Source organism: Manis javanica, chromosome 4 (genome assembly GCF_040802235.1).
Source record: "Manis javanica isolate MJ-LG chromosome 4, MJ_LKY, whole genome shotgun sequence".
NCBI lineage: Eukaryota > Metazoa > Chordata > Mammalia > Pholidota > Manidae > Manis > Manis javanica.
Window position 1 is genome coordinate 124659892 of NC_133159.1, and position 18600 is coordinate 124678491.

Here is an 18600-nt window from a genome sequence, read left to right on the forward strand (position 1 = left end):
GGCAGCGGCGGCGGCTGCTTCGTGCAGCTGTGGCTCCCCCCACCTCCTCTTCCTTTTGCTCCTGGATTCTTCTTCTCCCCCGACATATGTCCATGGGGAGCCGGCGCCCCTGCCGGCACCTCCAGTCGTCTTGGCCCCGTAGGCACCAGCTGCCGCCTCCCTGGCCGCGGGCTGCGCGGGCGCCGGGTGCCGCGGCCCCTGGCTTGGCGCCAGGGTCTCGCCGCCAGCAGCCCGGGCTGGCGCAGCGCTCCACTCGCCCAAACTGACTCCGAGAGAGAGACAGAGACAGAGAGACAGAGAGAGCCGATGCCCGGCTGCACCGAGGGCAGGGCGCAGGTCCGCTGGAAGAAGGAGACGTCGGAGACTCTGAACCCCGGCAGAGTTCAAGCGTTGTGCGGGCCCCCCCGGGGAAGGCGAGGAGCGAGGCAGAACAGCGGGCACCTCTGCTGAGACAGCGAGACCTCGGAAGAGAGGGGGGCAGCACGGAGCCACGGCAGGCTGGCCGAGCTCCTCTCGGTCCTACAGGCTTAAGGCCGGAGGCTGGAGTCGACGCCCGGGGCAGGGAAGACCCGCGTCAGGCGCATTAGCCGGCTTCCCAGTCACCTTGCTTCTCCGAGCCCCATGCGCACGGGGCAGCCCCTGCCGGCCGCACCGCGCTAGTCCCAGCAGCAGAGCCGCTGCTCGGGCAAACGGCGCTGAGCCGGCCTGTGCGGAGCCCCGGCCCTGGTCGAGACTGGAGAGAGCGCACTGGAGCCGAACCGCCAGCTCTGCGAGGGGACAAGCCGCGGGCCGCCCGCCTCGGGCATTCCGTCCAGGCGTCGCCTAGGGTGGTGGCGACCCGCGTCGCCGGTTTCAGCACTGCACGGAAACTTTTCCTACTCTGGATGGATTAAAGTTGCCTGGATTTTCTCTTTCTTTGCAAACGAAATTATTCATTTGCACCGAACCTGGGATTTTTTCTGTAACAAGGATTTGGAAAAGGATGATGAACTTTCTTCCTGCGATAGATCACCTTAAGTTGTTTATTAGGGCTTTTCACAGCTTGTCCAACTATTTACGTCAGCAGCCAACTGTTTTGGAGATTTCTTAACCTCCTTCATGTTCTTATTAGTGAAATTAGAGATCCTCTTTCTAGGAAGATCAATGGAATGATCCTCAATATTATTACAAAAGTTACGTTTTTTAACATTGTGAGTTTCAGACGCCATAATCTCTTAAATACCACGGCCGGGCCCAGGCAGCTCTCAGGAAAGCCTCTCCTCAAACAGATCCTCTCGGGCGCGTTCCGTCCTCCCTTTCCCGGGCGCAGATGTCGGCTCCACCAGAAGGTAAATACCTGACAGCAGGTTCCGTCCGCGCTCTCCCGGCCCGGGCCCCCGGCGTCCCCCCGGCGGCCTCCAGCACCCCGGCCGCGACCCTCCCCGCGCGGGCGGGCGGCGGACGGACGGGGCTCGTCCGGGGAACGCAGGCCTCCCGCCCCGCCCTCGCTCCCGGCAGCCCGGCCAAGCGGAGGCCGCCGCGGGGCCTGCAGGTGGGCCCATGGCCCGAACCTGGGATTTTTATGCTGGAGCTGCTGCAGGGCTCTTGCAAGAACGAAGCCGCGCTGTCCATGTGGGGTTGCTACCGAAACAGAAGAAATTGAGGCTTGTGTTGGAAATCTCGCACCCTAGAGAGAGTTCGGATTCGAGCTGGGCCGCGTAGCTGGAAGACACAGCACTTGGCTCCAGGCAGCCCCAGAGACGCGGGTGGCCGCCGGGTCCCAGGACCGCACGTACGGCTCCCGCTGGCCGCACAGATTCTGCAGTGGGGGCACCAGTCGGGGGTGGTGGAGGCTCCTCCCGCCCGGAGCTGCGCCCCCTCCAGCTCCGAGGATGTAACCGGCGACGCCTGGGACGCCCCCTCCCCTCTAAGTGTCCCAGAATTGCACTCTCTGGCACCCAGAGCCTCAGCAGAGAAGCCGGGTGCCACGGCCACCCTGAGTTGGATGTGACCAAGCCCAGCCTGGGGCCAAGTCGACGTCGACTGTTGCCCCTCGGCCCCAGCCCGCTCGCGCCTCGGCCATGGCCCCTGGGATGTCGGGCCGCGGTGGAGCCGCCCTGCTCTGCCTCTCGGCGCTGTTCGCCCACGGTAAGTGTCGCGGCGCGGATTCGAGAGTGAAGATGCGGCGGGCGCCGTGGAGGGGGCACAGAGGAGATTGGAAAAAGGCGAACCCCCCAACCCCCCGACTCGCAGCCCCCGCTCCCAGCTTGGCATCTCTGACTGCAGCGTAAGTTGGCGCCAGCCCCCAAGCCCTTTGGAGGGGGCAGAGCCTGCGAGCCCCGCCCTGGGGACCTAGAGCAGCCCAGGAAAAGGGCGACGGATGGGGGAGGCGTGAGGGGGCTCCTATCCTCTCCTGGTTAGAAAGGGTCCAAAGCTCAGTCTGGGGGCGTAACCACCCAGGAAATCTATAGGGATACGAGAGATCTCCTAGATGGCGTCCCGGCCGCTCCTTCTGCCACTCCCACCCCAGTAACCGGCGGGGCTGGGGGCTGTTGGGGCCCACGGGGATCGGGTCTTCCCCCGGCCCTGGCGCGCAGTTCGGTGGGGGGCCGCGCCGCCTGCTGCCTCGCTTCCTGCGGCGGTCCTCCAGAAGGGAAGTGGACTGACAGGGGCCTGGGGAGCCGGCGGCTCGCCCGCCCGCCGTCCTGTGAGCTGCATCTAAATGGCCGGCTTAGCCGAGCCCGGAGGGCGGGGGTCTGGGCAGCGGGCGCAGGCCGGGCGACGGGCGGCGAGCGGAGGAAGCGGCTCAGCGCTCTAGCGTTCTGCAATCTGTTGGGTCTGCTCCCTAGGCTCGCCCCGGGCTCCGCTGCAAAGGGGGTAGGAGAGGGAGGGGCCCGGGCTGGGGCGCTTAGGCAGTGGAACAGCAGGGATGGGGCGGTGGACAGAGGGTCTCTAAACAGCCCCCCGGACTGGGATATCAGATCCGACGGAAGGAAGCTGCAGCAGGCCTTCCGCAAGCTCCAGGAGGCGAGGGGCCCTGATGGAGGGGATGGGAGAGAGCTGCGTGACGGGGAGAATGGAGAAGAGAGGTCTTCTGCCCCGCGCACAACATGGAACCCGCAGGCCTGGGACACATTTTCCCGACCAGCAAAGGGTTGGTCGGCTTCGTTGTCCCACACTGAGGGGTGAGCCTGGACAGTCTGGTGAGGGGCTTAGATGGAGGGGCGGCTGCTCTCTCCGCACAGGTGGAGGTCCCGCGATGTGTCGTGCTCAGCTTTTGCCCACATCAGCACAGTCCCTGGGACCTGCCCAAGCCCACCAAGGGCGCACCTTTGGTCTCTAACCAGCGGCCTCTCTCTCCCTGACCAAGGCGCCTTCTCCAGGTTGAAAGAATAAGGAAAGGGATCTGCTCTGGGAATCGGGGGTCCTGAGACTAGGATGGTGTGGGCAACGGGCAGGCCTCCCTCTAGGGTATACTGGTTCTTCCCAGCTGGGGGCGACTCCCGAGGGGCAGGAGGTGGAGGGGTGTGTTTGCTTTCAGTTCTTTATCAGAAGAATGGGCAGGGAAGGGGGGGGTGGGAGGACAGAGGAGTGCCGCTGGGAACCAGAAGTCTCCCCTGCCTGCGCAAGGGCACTGAGGGTAGGGAGGGTGTGGAGGGGCGGGCTGTGTACATGTGTGCCCTGGAACGTCAGGGGCTCTGCGTTTGTGACCCAGCCCTGGTGAGCAGGGAGTTTGGGCACCTAGCAGGAGGAAACCCAGCCTGGCTGGTTCTAGGCAGGGTTCTGCCACTCCTGCACTTTGCTGCCAGAATTCCAGTCTGAAAGCCCAATGGCCCCACCTCAGGGCAGCTCAGATGCTCTCATTAGCTTTCCACTGCCCAGCTTCCTGACCCCTCAGCCTGGTATTAAACATCCTTTCTCCTCCTTCACCTGCTTGAATCCTGCCTGCTTCCTACGACCCAGCTCTGGTCAGGCCTTGCTGTCCTGGCACTGCTTCTCTGGAGGGTTAGCAATCTGCCTCCTTCTCTTCTTAGATGTCAGTGTCTTCTCTGAGCCCTGTTAGGCCTGGAGTGGTGGAGACAGAACCGCGGGCTTATTCATCACTGTCCTTGTACACAGCCTGTGATTAGCACAGCTCCCAGTACATGCACAGCCCAGGGCTGGCTGGTGATCAGAAAGAAGCTATTTGAGGTCATCATGCCCACTGAGCAGGCATTTCCCCTCCTGATTGTCCCTCTGGCACCCTTTCCAGGATCCTTCCCTGAGTCCCCATCCCATGCCTCAGTGCCTCAGTCTCCCCTTCTCCAGGGAAGGGTGCCAACAGATGCTCAAAGCTTAGGAAACCACCCCCCCTGCCACCCCGAAGATGGATAAGGCCAGAATCAAGGAAATTCCTCCCCCCTAAGTCCCATCTCTCCTAGACCTTCCTCCTTCAGAGCTGCCAACACCCACCCTCCCTCTATCAAGAAAAGGGTACATGGTTTAGGCCCACTGCCAGCTGACTCCTGGTTGGGATTTCTGGGCTCTTTGAAGATGCTGGCATGGGGGAACAGTTGCTGTTTTTTTATGCCTGGCAGTCTCCTGAGGCCACAGGTTCCGACCACACAGCCAGACTGGAAGCCAAATAGCCTGGGTTTCTATCTGACTCCGGCGCCATCGGGCAGGGTGACCTTGGGCTCCCTCCCTCTTGTTCCCTGTCTTCCACAAGCAGTGTGGCCTCTGGCCCATCCCACCCCTTCTCACTTTCTGCCAGGACTGCCGGCAGATACCATGTGTGAACAGAACCCCACTCCACTGCAGGGCCCAGCACAGCCTGTGGGATGGCAGCCCCTGCACTGGTCCCAGACTTGAGGCTTCTGCCAGAGAACACCTCAGAAGACCACCTTCCTGCATGTCATCTTTGGGGAGGCTTTCTGCTGCATTTTTATTTTATATAGGAGTTTCGGAGGGTAGGTGGGTGGTTAATCTGTTGGAGAATTGATATGTCAACTGTCTAGTCACCTACTAGGTCACCTGTACTGGCTCCCCATTGCCTATAGGATCAAGGATGCACCCTCCACTCCCCGGTGCCAAAGGCCCTTTATGATCTTGTCTCAATCTGTATCTTCACTTCTGTGGTACTGCCCTCCCTCCATCCTCCATGCCTCTTATGAAGTACTGCCTGTCTCATTTTCATGCCTTTCTGCTTCAGCACCTACCAGCCTCTCCATCTGGAATTGCTGGCCTCCAGAAATCCTTACTCAGCTTCAAAGCCCAACCCAAACACCACCTCCTCCAGGGAGTCTGCCTAGATTATCCCTTGGCCTCTCACCATCCTCCAGCCTCCGACAGAAGTAATTGATTTCCTTCCGGTGCTACCTTGGCCCTTCATGCTGTCTTTCTAGCAAACCTCATGGGCTGTAGTGCATGTGTATGAAGGGTTTGCATGGCATGTTTATACGTGCATTCCTCCTGATACCCGCCTACTTGCATTTAGGGCAAGAGCCATGTCTTCTTGATTTTGTCCCCCTCCTCAGTGCTTGACACATAATAAGTGCTCAGGAGAAATGAATGGGGTGGGAATGCAATTCTATATTGGGGGGGCCCTCTCAGTTTCAATTGAAAAGGGAGCTCTTGAAAAGGCCCTTGCTGGGGGCTGTCTGGAGCTGACAGACCCCAGGCTTCAGACTGGTAGTGAGTGCTGGCAATGCCGCAGAAACGGAGACCCTGAGAGGCACCAGCTCTGATCACCAGAAAGGTGATTGTGTGTTGGGGGAAGGCGCTTGCTTGGCTGCCTTACACGAAATGATGTCCACCCGCAGCGCTGAAACTAAAAGAGATCACAGATCACGGAATCCAGCCTTCATGGGGAGAAGGAAATAGACACTCAGAGAGGGAAAGGGACTGGCCACGGTCATCCTGCCACTTGGTTCTGGAGTCAGGACCAGCACCAGCGCCCAAAGGGGGTTCCTGGTCGGCAGTCTGCTCCAGGGCCCTCAGCAGAGATTCACCAGGTCTGTTACCTGCTGTCTTTATGGCTTCATCCAGAAGTGTGCTTCTGGCTTAACACTAGCCTTGGGTCCCTGGCTGTCAAGACAGTCAGTCACCACTAGCACGAATAAACCTTGCCAAGCACTACAGAGAGAATGTGGAGGGGGTTCGGGACCTGATCTTCAGCTCCCTTTCATGTGCTCAAGTCTAGTTCAGGAGATGAGAAAAAGGCCCAGATTCTGAAATTTAAGGCAGTTTGAATCAGAGGCCCCAGGATGCAGGATTTGGACTCCCATCTCCTGTATCCCGGGGACTCTAAATCCTGACTTTGTCTTCGGCCTGCTGCACAGCCACAGTAATGCCACCTCCCTCTCTAAGTCTTTTCCTCCTCTGCCAAGTGAGAGACGGTGATGCTCGCCAAGCCCCCTCCAGCTCTCCTGTTTTATGATGGAGAAGCCCTGGGTTCCTCACTTATGTTCTCCGTCCCACGCCTCCCTCCACCGATGCCCACAGCAGATGCCAACAAGTGGATACAATTCTCCCTCCCCAGAGTCTCCTTACTTCTTCCTTGCCAGTACTCAGTATGGAATTTTAATAAGAGATTAGACAACCAGTTGTGGGGTTTTTTTTAAAGAAAATTAATTTTTTTCTGTTTTCCTTCTCTGTCTTTTTAAATGAAAAGTGGGGTTTATTTTTTTAAGAAAATAAATTTTTTTCTGTTTTCCTTCTCTGTCTTTTTAAATGAAAAGTGGGCCTCCTTATCATCAATTCAGCTGGCCATGCCATACTCCTGCATTCCCCAAGGATGGGGCGGTATAATCAGAGAGTGCCAACACTCTGCTAGCCCCTGTACCAAGCAGATCTCGGGGAGGGGGTGCTGAGACAGGTGCAGCCAGGACAAGCCCCTGTCAGAACACAGGCTGAGTCTCAAGGTCGTTATCTCCTGTCCCCTGTGGTGTTTGCGCCTCTCATTCCTCCCCTGCCCCAACACACACACACCCCTCCACCCCAGGCCCTGATGGCTGGCAGAGGACCCAGCAGGATGAAGTGGAAAATGGAAGCAATTAGCTGGATTACTCAATGCTTGTGCAAATGAATGAAGGCAAAAATGAATAATTCAATGTGAAAAGGGGAAGAAAAGGTAATTGAAGAAAATCCCTTTTTGACTAAATTATCTGCCTTTGGAAAGTTCTTCTTTTCAAACTCACAGCCTTCTTGCTGCATTCTTGCCCACCCTTTTGGCCTGTGAGGATGGGAAACTGGTCACTCTCTTCTCTTGAATGACTTTTCCTGCTCTGTTCCCATGGGAGGTAGTGGGCAGGGTGTGTGCTTGCTGGCAGAATTCCTCAGCTTACCTCTGTTTCCTGGGCGCATCTCTTAGGGTCCTTAGGGTTGAAAGAGTGTTAGGCCCAAGGTCACCTGGATAAATGGTATGACACTCAAAAGGGTCCAGATTCCACCCAAGAATCCAGGTCTGAACAGCATCAGACCCTACAGGACAGGCCCCTGGGCCTGCGAGAGAACAGGCAGCCAGGACACGGTTCACCACAGGCCCTCCCAAGGGACACAGCCTCAGAAGTGGCCAACCCTTAAACAGAATCCATCAGTTATTTTGAGTGACAACCTCCAAGCTTTTCTGAAAAAGAGAAGCACCTGGGGGAGTGACCTGTATGACAAGGGAGAACAGTCTCACCTTCAGAGGCCCCTTTCTAAGGAAGGAGACACCGCCCCAGGGTCTGACAGTTAGAGGCAGGATGGCCACCTCTGCCCAGACGTTGTAGGACTCACCTTGCAGGCCTTCCCACAGCCCTGGGGGCTGCTGGGGAGCCTGGCCCTGGGCCAGAAGCAAGTGTATTTTTGGTGCATTGATCATGTAACTTTTTTATCTATTTATAGACCCTCTTTTTTTATTTGAGTGTCAATATTTGTTGAAAAGTTTTAGTAAAATGTATTGAACACTAAATTTAATCTTTCCCAGCTCTTTTGAATGTAATCGACTTTCATGGTTAGATTCATAAAAGTCCTCATAATGTATTATGTTAGGCCTAGAAAGTATGTTAAACTACTGATTATTATTATTATTTTTTTTAAAGGTAATGTTCTGGTGTCAGCCTCACATATGTTGTTACTGGATTTTTATTGTTTTTATTTTTATTTTTGCTTTTTTATCCTTATATTAATTAAGAGCTCTAATATAGTGGTTTTGAGGAAAAATTTTAAAAAAATAAATTATAAATCATTTTATTGTGAAACTTTTTCTCAGCCAGAGAATTTCTTTTGATCTGAATTTATTCTATCATGCCCTTCTGATCTGACTTTATTTTGTCATAGCTAAAAGCAACTTTTCCTCTTCCCATCTATAGGATTCTGTTATTTTAACAAACATTTGTTATCATTTAGTATCCATAGGAGTCCAGAGTAAATAGTACCTAGATTTCAATCTGACCTTTTTTCCATTCTAGTCTTCTGCATGGCACCAAGAATATCATCAATTCAAGCAGTTTAAGATTGTCAAGACAAAATAGTGATGGTGGTCAAAAAAATAAGCCTCGTGAACATATCATAGACTGTGGTGATACAGTCTGGAGTCTTGCTTTTGGATCTTCAGTTCCAGAAAAACAGAGTTGCTGTGTAAATATAGAATGGCATCGATTCAGATTTGGACAAGATCAGCGACTCCTTGCCACAGGGTTAAACAATGGGCATATCAAAATATGGGATGTATATACAGGTATAGAGTCATAGTTTTAAAAGCAAACCTGTTTTATGATGCAGGACATTGCTCATAGCACTAGAATATATGATTTGAGGATTTTAACTTACTGAAAAGGAAGAATTGGTGCTGTGAATATTTATAATTGGCCTGAATAGCATCTTCAGCTCACGGTTTTAATTCAGGAAAATAGAGTTCTTGCTGCTTAATCACTCTTTAGAGTGTGTTATAGCAGGAAGGGCATGTAGGAGTGCTTAGATAATTATCACCTATAAACTAGCAATTTAGTTTATGACTCAAATAGCAAGGTGTTCTCTTAAGTGCTTTTTCAAAGATTGTTATTGTGGAGGTTTTCAAGGCAAATCTGGTTTTCAGCAGTCACTATCTAACCTTTGGAAGGTTTTAGTGACATTGTACCTAAAGTTTAACTGGATAGGTTGAGAAGTTAAATTCTTTGGGCAATTAAAATAAATGTTATTCACCACCTAAAACAGCTTCTGGCTGATAGCATGCAGTATGAAATTTGAAGGACAGTTTGAAATGAGCAATATAGCAATATGTGCATTACAGTACAGCAAGTGATACTAACATTGAGTGTGGATAGAGTCAGTAAATTTGATTGGATTCTTGAAAAATACTTAACGTAAGCACATAGATCTTCATAGAATATAAAATGTACAATATTAGATGACTAAAGTACACTTTGCAGAAATTATGTTGAAATTTTAGGTTATTGTGATATCTTTTGGGGAGTTTCACAGTCCATTAGTAATCCAGGCCAAAGAAAAGAAAAAAGGAAAAAAATTGTTTTTTTTTAAGTCATACTATGTAATTAGAAAATGATCATTTGTTTTCTTGATATAAAATGGACTTGATCCAGGAATTTGTTTACATTACCATAATTCCATTTTAACTTTTCTAATAAATTTAGGCTTTACTATCCTGGAAACAATCCATTTTAAAATAGTGTAAATAGAGAATCTTCAAAGGTAATAATAAAAGTACTAACAATAAGTCATGTAATACTTGATAAACTAAGGAGATGCCCAAGTGGAGATGCCCAAGTATTCCTACTCATTTCTTTTTAATGGTGAGGAACCCTGTTTTTAAGAAATAGAAGCTGATGAAAATGATTAACATTGTCTTCTCTCCCCTTCTATTGCATTTAGGAAAACTCCTTCTTAACTTGGTAGATCATACTGAAGTGGTGAGAGATTAAACTTTTGCTCCAGATGGGAGCTTGATCCTAGTGTCAGCCTCAAGAGGCAAAACTCTGAGAGTGTGGGACCTGAAAGATGATGGTATGTCTTTTTTTCCAGGCTTTGAAAAAGAATGAGTTTCTTCATATAACTGCTGAGAGGTATCTGGGATCGTCTGGGGCATTTGATTTTAAAAGTGGTATATGATCAAAGTTTCATTTTCTATGCTTAATCCTTTAGTCCCATTCCCTGTATAGATCAGATGAAACCATAAAGGTGACCCAGAATAGGAGCCAGGGGTTAAACAGCCTGATATTATTCAGAAACTAATGACACAGATGTATATAAACCATTTAAGGACAAAATCTGGATCAGTTTGGGGTTTCATATGAACTGGTCTCTGTTAATTTATCTCCTTTTATCTAGGGAGGGTTATTAACTTTTGTCATTTTGCTTAGTGAAAATTTAAGTAGATCTTGAAGTAACAAACTATAATTTAGTACTCTAATAAAATTTAGATTAAAACGGTTTACACACCAGAATTTGTAACATGTAAATGCTAATAAACATAACAGTAAGTTGGATAGGTTAAACAACAAATTATCTTATAAAAAGTAAAAGAATTTGCCCTCCAGTATAATTAAAGGTACATTAGTGTGTCAAGTACTCAGGTTTTTCTTTTTAATTGTGATGCTTACAAAGTTTTTGGGAGTGTCCCTTGTTTGAGAGGACCAAGGTGAGCATTGCTTCCACCTTCTCAGCCTCTAATGAAAAAATTCATAGTTTTAACTAAAACTGTATGTTTAAATAAAATCAGCTACTACTCTAACAGCCTCAGGGTGGAGATGGACAGGCCTGCTTAAGGGTAATGTAGCTTAAATGGAATGTAGCAGGGAATAAAATCCTCAGATTTGGAGACTTGTTACAGCTGATGGGTAGTGACATTGCCTGATAAAACAATGCACTAATATATTACCAAACCATGAGGTGCCTCAACTACATTTTATCCATTCTCTGATTGCTCAGCTGCGAAGGGGTGAAGAGATTCCAACAGTTAAAACAGTTTGATAATTAAAATTTTATTTTCTTTTACATATCAAGTGGTACTTTCTTTCTCCACATGTTTTTAGCTGTGTGCATGTCTTTTAAGAATGTAGGCTCAGTAAACTTTTAGCTCCAAAAGAGTAGGGAGCTTTTCCTTATTCACAAGCTGTGTGCTCAGTCCCTGGCATATAGTAGGCAGTCAGTAAGTATTTAAAAATTCTTAGACATAATTGTGTGCTTTGGAGTGGAATGTAGGTTATCAAAAAAGAAAAAGGATAAAAAGGCATTTTGAAGATGTTCATAAAGTCTCAGCCTTGTGGTGTTCCAGATCGTTCATTTGTAGAATAAGGGGATTAGACTAAAAGAATCCTGTCTTCTGTAGATGAAGGGTTAGTGAACTTTATCTTAAAGGACCAAATGGTAAATATTTCAGGCTTGTGGACCAGCCTATCTCTGCCATAGTTACCCTAATCTGCCATCGTAGCACAACATGAATAAACTGGCATGATTATATTCCAATAAAACTTTGGTTAAAAAATTAATCAACTAGCATATATTGCCAACCCCTGTTTTCATTAGATCATTGCCTCTATTGAAATTTGTGTTTCTATGATTCTGCCACTTTTGAAATGCCACTTATTTAATGTGGATTCTATTTGGTATTCATTTTTGTCAGGAAACGTGATGAAAATATTGAGGGGCCACCAGAACTGGGTGTATAGCTGCGTATTCTCTCCTGACTCTTCTATGCTGTGTTCAGTGGGAGCCAGTAAAGCAGTATGTGCCAGAGTTCTTGTACATTCATTGTGAATTGAATTACAATAATGTGTGCATAATCACTTTAAATCTAAGTAACCTATTAAGTCTGTGCTCGGTGTCATGAATATCTTAAATGTTTTATTTCATGATGGGGGAGAATTTGCCTAAGAGAAATACAGTTATGGATTGTGAAGTGAGAAGTTGGATTGCCTTTAGTTAGAGATGATATTCATAAAATAAGGGACATGTCAAATTAATTTTTTTCTAAGATCTAGGAAAAGTTTATGTGCTCTATAAGAGATCTAGTCCTAATGTTAAGACATCCCTTGCTAATTATTTTCTTCTCTGTTGTTCTATTTTTTTTTGTCCAGTTTGCTCTTTAAAAGTTTTGAGTCCCAGCTGGTCCTGGACATTTAGCTGAAGAGTAACTTAAAAATGCAGTAAGAATAAAAATAGCACTCATGTATGTCCTAGAGTGAATTATAGATGAAATTAATAGGGTCTGTCATACATAGCATACCTGTAGATAAGGTATAAAGTGACTCCTATGAAGAGTATGCTTATTGATGAACTCTAGTTGTCTAGCAGCTCTGAATTAATATAAAGAGATCTTACTAGCATAAGGTATTTATGAAAATGGTTAAGTCCAAATACATGTGATGATCACAATACACTTGGAATTAATGGGGGGTGGACGCTGGTTAAAATGCATTTTATTTAGCCAAGAAGTATGTTAAAGTGATAGTTGCAAATGCTGGAAGTTTAGAAAAAAAAACAGTTCTTTAAAATCGTAAGAACAGCAAAGCTAGATGTTGACATTGCTATTTTAGGCTGTGTGTTTTCCATATGCTTCTTGCTTTCCCTGTCACAGGTGGTGGCAGCAATATTGGTATGATTGAGGTTATGCTGGCACCACTTGCACACAGGCGCACAATGGTGTTAGCCGGGCAGAAAGAGTGGCATCTCTGGCTACCGGGCTGGGGCGACCTTTACCGTAGGATGAAGTAACCTTGCATTCGGCTGCAAGGTATACTGTACGTACACAGGTGCTGGTTGATGTCCACTTCCTGCTTTTCTTTCTTTCCTTTTTTCTTTTTAAAAATAATTTGCCCCACAGTGAAACCTACTGATTCCTCCGAGTAAATTGATCTCCAGTCTGATAGAATTGGGAGTCTGAAATGTGAAACCAATTTAATTTAATGTAATTGGCTTTCAGATGGTTTCTCTGTGCTGTTTTTTGGAATTCTCTGAGATGCTAGAGATACCTTAAGTCTTTGATCCACTTTAAAATTTGTGTTTATTTTTCTTTGGAAATAATGTATATTGTATCTGTGCAGAAAAAAGTAGCAAAATGGATTGCTTTACTCCAAGGGGAGAGACTGTCTTTATTAGGATTGTTCTAAACCTCAAAGCTCACATTTAATATAACAGACTGAAGTAAACATTAGAATCCTATTTAGAGCTATTCTGCACAGTCTAACTAACTACTGATATTTAGAATCTAAATCTATATGAACTTGTACTAAAGTTATTTAAATGTTTTATACTTACAATGACTAATGACTGTGGTCAGTTTGGGAAAAATAAGATTGGCAAATCTTGACACACAGAATGTTAATTGTGTTATTTTCATAAATTAGCATGTTCATTTTGTAATGTGGTTTAAACATCCTTGTTGTTTGCCAGAGAAATTTCATTCGGCTGTGAAAATTCTCTTTGCTTGCAGTATCTGTTTCTCTTCCTAGGCTCACGTTGGTGACCCAAGCCTACTGTAAACAAGTGATTATCTCAAAGGGAGATGCCAATGGAGTAACAATTTGTTAACCTTACATTTTCTGTCTGTATATTTTTTAAAAATTTGGTAGTTTCTGGAAAAACAAAAGAAGGGGGTTTGCAGTACTTTAACCCTATTTATTTCTGTATATTTTAGTTAATTAGTTTTTGGAATAAATGGATTTCAGTATAACTTTGTGGTTAAATTGCATTGCCTTTTTTATGTTTAGGCTTATTTTTTAAATTAACATTTAACAGAAACACTTGAAATAGAATTTGCATGTCTATTTAATTAACTTAAAGACTGATTTTTTAAATCTATGACATTGAGCATATTTTAAAATTATTCATAATTTGTAATGTTTAATTTAATATCTTAATTAAATTTAGCCATTTTAGTTTAAGATGTGCCATTTTTGTCCTCTGTGTGTCTGAATGGAGCTGTAACATTTGTTTTTTTATTGCAGGTCTTCCTGTGGAATATGGAGAAATACACCATGATACGGAAACTTGAAGGACACCACCATGATGTGGTAGCTTGCGACTTTTCTCCTGACGGAGCATTGCTGGCTACTGCATCTTATGATACTCGAGTGTATATCTGGAATCCACACACTGGAGACATTCTGATGGAATTGGGGTGGGCACAGCACAAATTGTTTTTGTCTGTAACTCATCTTTTCCTATCAGTATAGCTTTTAAGAGGTCACATGAATGATGGAATCACATTTTGAAACCTAAAATTACATTCTCTCATAATTTAAAAGTTTTGGTATTATTTAAGCCTTTGTCTCTCTTGATACAGATCTTGTTATTTAACAATACACAACTGTGGAGGTGGTAATTAGAGTTACCTGTTGAGGAAAAATAGTTAAAACTAAAGTTGGACTTCATCTTAGTGTCTTAACACATTGTAAAAAGGAGATTAGTAATTCTTTGAAGTCCCATTCTTGTAATTCAACTCTAGTCAGTCTTCTCAGTTGTCTTCATTAAGGCCCCTTTAATTTAAGCATTATTCTAAGATAGATTCTTTGTACCTGGGTAGTTTTGTTTCTTGAAGTGGCTCTCATTTCACTGAAAACATTTGACCCCAGGCACCTGTTTCCTCCACCCACTCCAATATTTGCTGGAGGAGCAAATGACTGATAGGTGCTATCTGTATCTTTTAGTCATGATGGACTGTATATTGCAAGCCTTGCTGATGATAAGTAAGTGTGTAAATTATAGCTTGACATGTTTACTACTGTCTTCTAAAAGATTTCCTTTCATCCTTCTACTTAATGAAAACATTCTTTAGGCTAAAAAAACAAAGCCCTTCCTGCAGTTTCAGTTTTAATGTCTTTTCTCTAGACAAGACCTTGGGAGATGGTGTATCTTAAAGAATACCAGCCTCAGTAGTATCCATGTAAACAAAAGATAATGTATGCCTTTCCTGTGTTCCTTGTTTGTTAACTTGTTTAGGCAGGCTGGGGAAATTTTTAATTACTTCTACAGCAGCTCATAGGTTTTTTTTTCAGTAATATAAAGGTTGAAGCAGAAGGTCTTTTTCAAAATGAAATAAATGGTAAAATGGGAGTACATTGTATCCACTGCAATTGAAACTAAAAAATAAAATGTCACATGAGTGAGATTTGCTGCTTATTAACAAGAAGCAGAAGCTAGATGTAGCCTTTCCATTTTATGCTTTTATCATACAGCGTCCATGGATAAAGCATTAAGCAATTTGGTCACATCAGTTCTGAAAGTGACTCATTATCTTCTTTCCAGAATGTTAGCAAACATACAAGGGAGAGTTCTTATTTATTTACCAGTAGTGGTTGTTTTCCTGTTTGCTCAGATAGATTCTGAATTTCAGTTGTCTGCTGTTTCTAGACATACTCTACCTAGGTGAAAAAGCTTTATAAATGTCTTGATAAGAGAGTAAAACAGATCAGATACTGATTGTGTTTTAAGTGTAAGAAAGAAAGCTTCTGGTTGTGAGCATTATAGATCTGAGCACTGGGAAGGGAAGGCAGCCCTTCATTATAATCTCAGTTTGAATTGATCCAAATTATCAGTGTGTGTAGATGATAAAATGTTCTATAAAGCATGCTAGAGTAATTGCTTGCAGCAGTGATTCATGCATGTGTATGTGTGTGTGTGTGTTTTGGGACTCAGAACTGAGTGGCATTTCTTTATGAATTTTGAAAGTTGCTTTTACCTTAAATATCCTACTAGATACTCACTGGACAGTTGATTTCCTTTCTAGAATGGTGAGGTTCTGGAGAATTGGTGAAGATCATCCAGTGCAAGTTGCACCTTTGAGCAATGGTCTTTGCTGTGCCATTTCTACTAATGGCAGTGTTTTAGCTGCAGGGTAAGTTGATTTTTTTCTACTTTCTTCAAGAGGCAATTTAAGGTAGTTTTATTCAAAGTAACCAGTATTTTATTGTCTGTAGATCTTCCATAAGGGTTCTTTATAGTACTATTATTGTATGACATAATATCATATAGTGTTATAATATTACATAGTATCATATATAATAGGATTATAAAGGAGATCATTGGTTAGGTTTCCTTAATTAAGTCTTAATGTATAGTTTGTGACTCTAATTCCTAGCCTTAAATTGAGCTGCAGGATGTTGGAATACATGTAATTGGGTGACTGAGCTTGTGATTTTTTGTTTCTGTTTAGGACACATGATGGAAGCGTGTATTTTGGGGCAAGTCCCCAGCCTTCAACATTTATGTCGCATGTCAATCCGGAGAGTGATGTCCACTCAAGAAGTCCAGGGGCTGCCAATTCCTTCCAAAGTTTTGGAGTTTCTCTCCTATCATATTTAGAAGACTAGTCTTCTTCCCCAGTAGTAGGGACTGACAGGACATATTTTTCACAAACCTCAAGCTTTACTGACTTCAAATAACTTTTTCAAGGTTTAGAAGATGTATTTAATTGGATACTTTCTTGTACTGCATTTTGATCAGTTCAGCTTTTAAAATATTATTTATAGACTATAGGAGATATTCCTGAACATATCAACTGTAAATTTTTTTCTAAAATTTAACTGTGAAAACATATACATACATGTATATATTTAGGTATAAGCTGCTATGTGTTGAATGGACCCTTCTTTTGCTTTTCTAACTTTTAGTTCCAACATGGATATATTGCTTCAATAGAGCCACATATGTATCTTTGCTGTAAAATGCAAGAAAGTGTCCAAATGGAAGAAATTTTTTAATTTCATGGACACTGAGTGAGACAGTAAATACTGACGTAAGAACGCTGAATTGCCTCATATAAAATGCGTATTTGGTTGGAGGGGGTTCATTAGACAACTGACCTGCAAGAAAACACAGTTTTTGTGTAGGGAAAAGATAGTTTTCTATAGGAATGGCATCTGAGGGGTAGAGTTTGAATGTAACATTATTAAATAGAAAAGAGAGTCAAGATATACCTAGAAAAGGAGTTTCTCCCCCTACCCCACAACTACTGCTATGGACCTTAATTTTGGAAAGAGCTTGCTACTTTAATCCCAGTGGTATAAGGTATTACGAATTTAGTCAATTGGAAAAATCCATCTACTGCATTATTACTGCATATATTGTTTGTGCTAAGGGACAGTTATTTTAAGGCATTATTTTTTGCTTGTTACTTTTGTTTTTTTTACACATAAGAGATGTTTCTGAAGTGGATAATATTGGTGACTTGCCAAAGAGAAGCAATACAGTATATCTGTTTTTGCCTTCTGTTAATCTTACCTGCAGATACTAAGAATGTGCATTATGTAAATTGCTTGAGTACATATTTTTATTGAGTTTTTTAATTGAAGAGTTGTAAAAAAACAACCCCACTCTTGCAAATGTTCCTTAAATATGTTGGAAGGTTTAATGCTCTCTGTAAGACTGATGGAGCACCGCAAGCAAATTAAGTAAGGGTAATAAGTAGCACAAGTATAGCACACTCCTTCAGAGTTAATGCTTTATGAGTTCAACAACTTTACAGTGGTTCTGGGAGAACTGTTAATAATGCTTACCTTAAAAGCATAGAAAAGCTCTAGAAAGAAAGGAAAATAATGAGAAGAAAAAAGATTAAGGGACTCTCTTACCTGCTTACAATAAACCTATCTGGGTACAGCAGCCATAAGAAAAATCTAGTGGTGTGGGCCCTTTGGAGAGACAAAATAAGCAAAACTTTATTAGTCGTGCATGCTCTTGAAGACTTAACTTGTTTCCATTAAGGAGTTATTTGGCAGTTCTCATAATTGGCTCTGTTCAAGAGTTTAGGTCATAAATTTGAAAGCCAGTGGAAAATCTGCCTAAGTTGCTTCTAGGGAGTCACTTGTGTTTTACAAAAAGAAGCATAGAAGCATCTTGTCTTCAAACCTGATGTGATTTCTTTTTTGCATTTTACTTTATATCTGCTTTATAATTTTTAAGTGATAATAAAATACCATTACTCTACACACCATTAAATTATTTACTCTTCAACATATCTGATCAAGTTAAAAAAGCATTTTTGGAAGATAACATTCTCTGAGGCCAGACTTGCTTGGTACCTTTCCCATGAAAACTAGTATGAAGATGAAAGAAAGATCACAGAATTTGTAAAGTAGAAACACACTTAAAAATTTCCATTTGTTGAGAAGAAAATGGTAGCAATAACATTTTAGACTGACCAAAGGAAGGAAGGGAATGTGTGGTTGGTGACTGACAGTCAGATTCTAGCTCAGTGATTTTTAAAAGACTGGCTGCTCCCTCTCTTATTCTTTGCCACAAGCGTATCATTTGGGGAACCAGCAAGATACTATTTATGTTCTAATTTGATTTCCTATTTTAGTTTCCCATGTGAACATAGAAAATGCCACTCACACTCAGCAGCTAAGCTCTTTCCACAATTTCAAATGACTTAAAGTGATTGAAAATGACTTTAAGACCTGTAACTAGATCTTAGGTTGGCAAAAAAATTTTGATCCTTGAAATCCCCTACCTGCTTATGAGTGAGGTGAAGTTTGGATTCAACTGGTTTGCATTGTCCTCAGGGCAGCAAGACCAAGAAGGCTGGACTACACCTTAGCCTGCCTATGGGCTGAGGCAATGGCTTGAAAGTACAGAGGACTCGGCTGTCATCATCTGGCACAGGGATAAGAAAAAGTATGTGAGGTAAAACACTGTCTCAAAAGC

At 44.4% G+C, this 18600-nt stretch overlaps 1 protein-coding gene across 1 annotated transcript; it reads left to right on the forward strand.

Moving 5' to 3' along the window:
• Positions 1 to 1309: 1309 nt before the first annotated feature.
• LOC140848600 (WD repeat and SOCS box-containing protein 1-like) lies at positions 1310 to 17882 on the forward strand. Its single transcript, XM_073232870.1, is given in 9 exon segments — positions 1310 to 1531; positions 1671 to 1771; positions 1990 to 2127; positions 8412 to 8680; positions 9832 to 9963; positions 11582 to 11682; positions 13905 to 14077; positions 15686 to 15793; positions 16112 to 17882. Coding segments are annotated over 9 exon segments (1401 nt in total). The 3' UTR covers positions 16269 to 17882.
• The last annotated feature ends 718 nt before the right edge of the window (positions 17883 to 18600 follow it).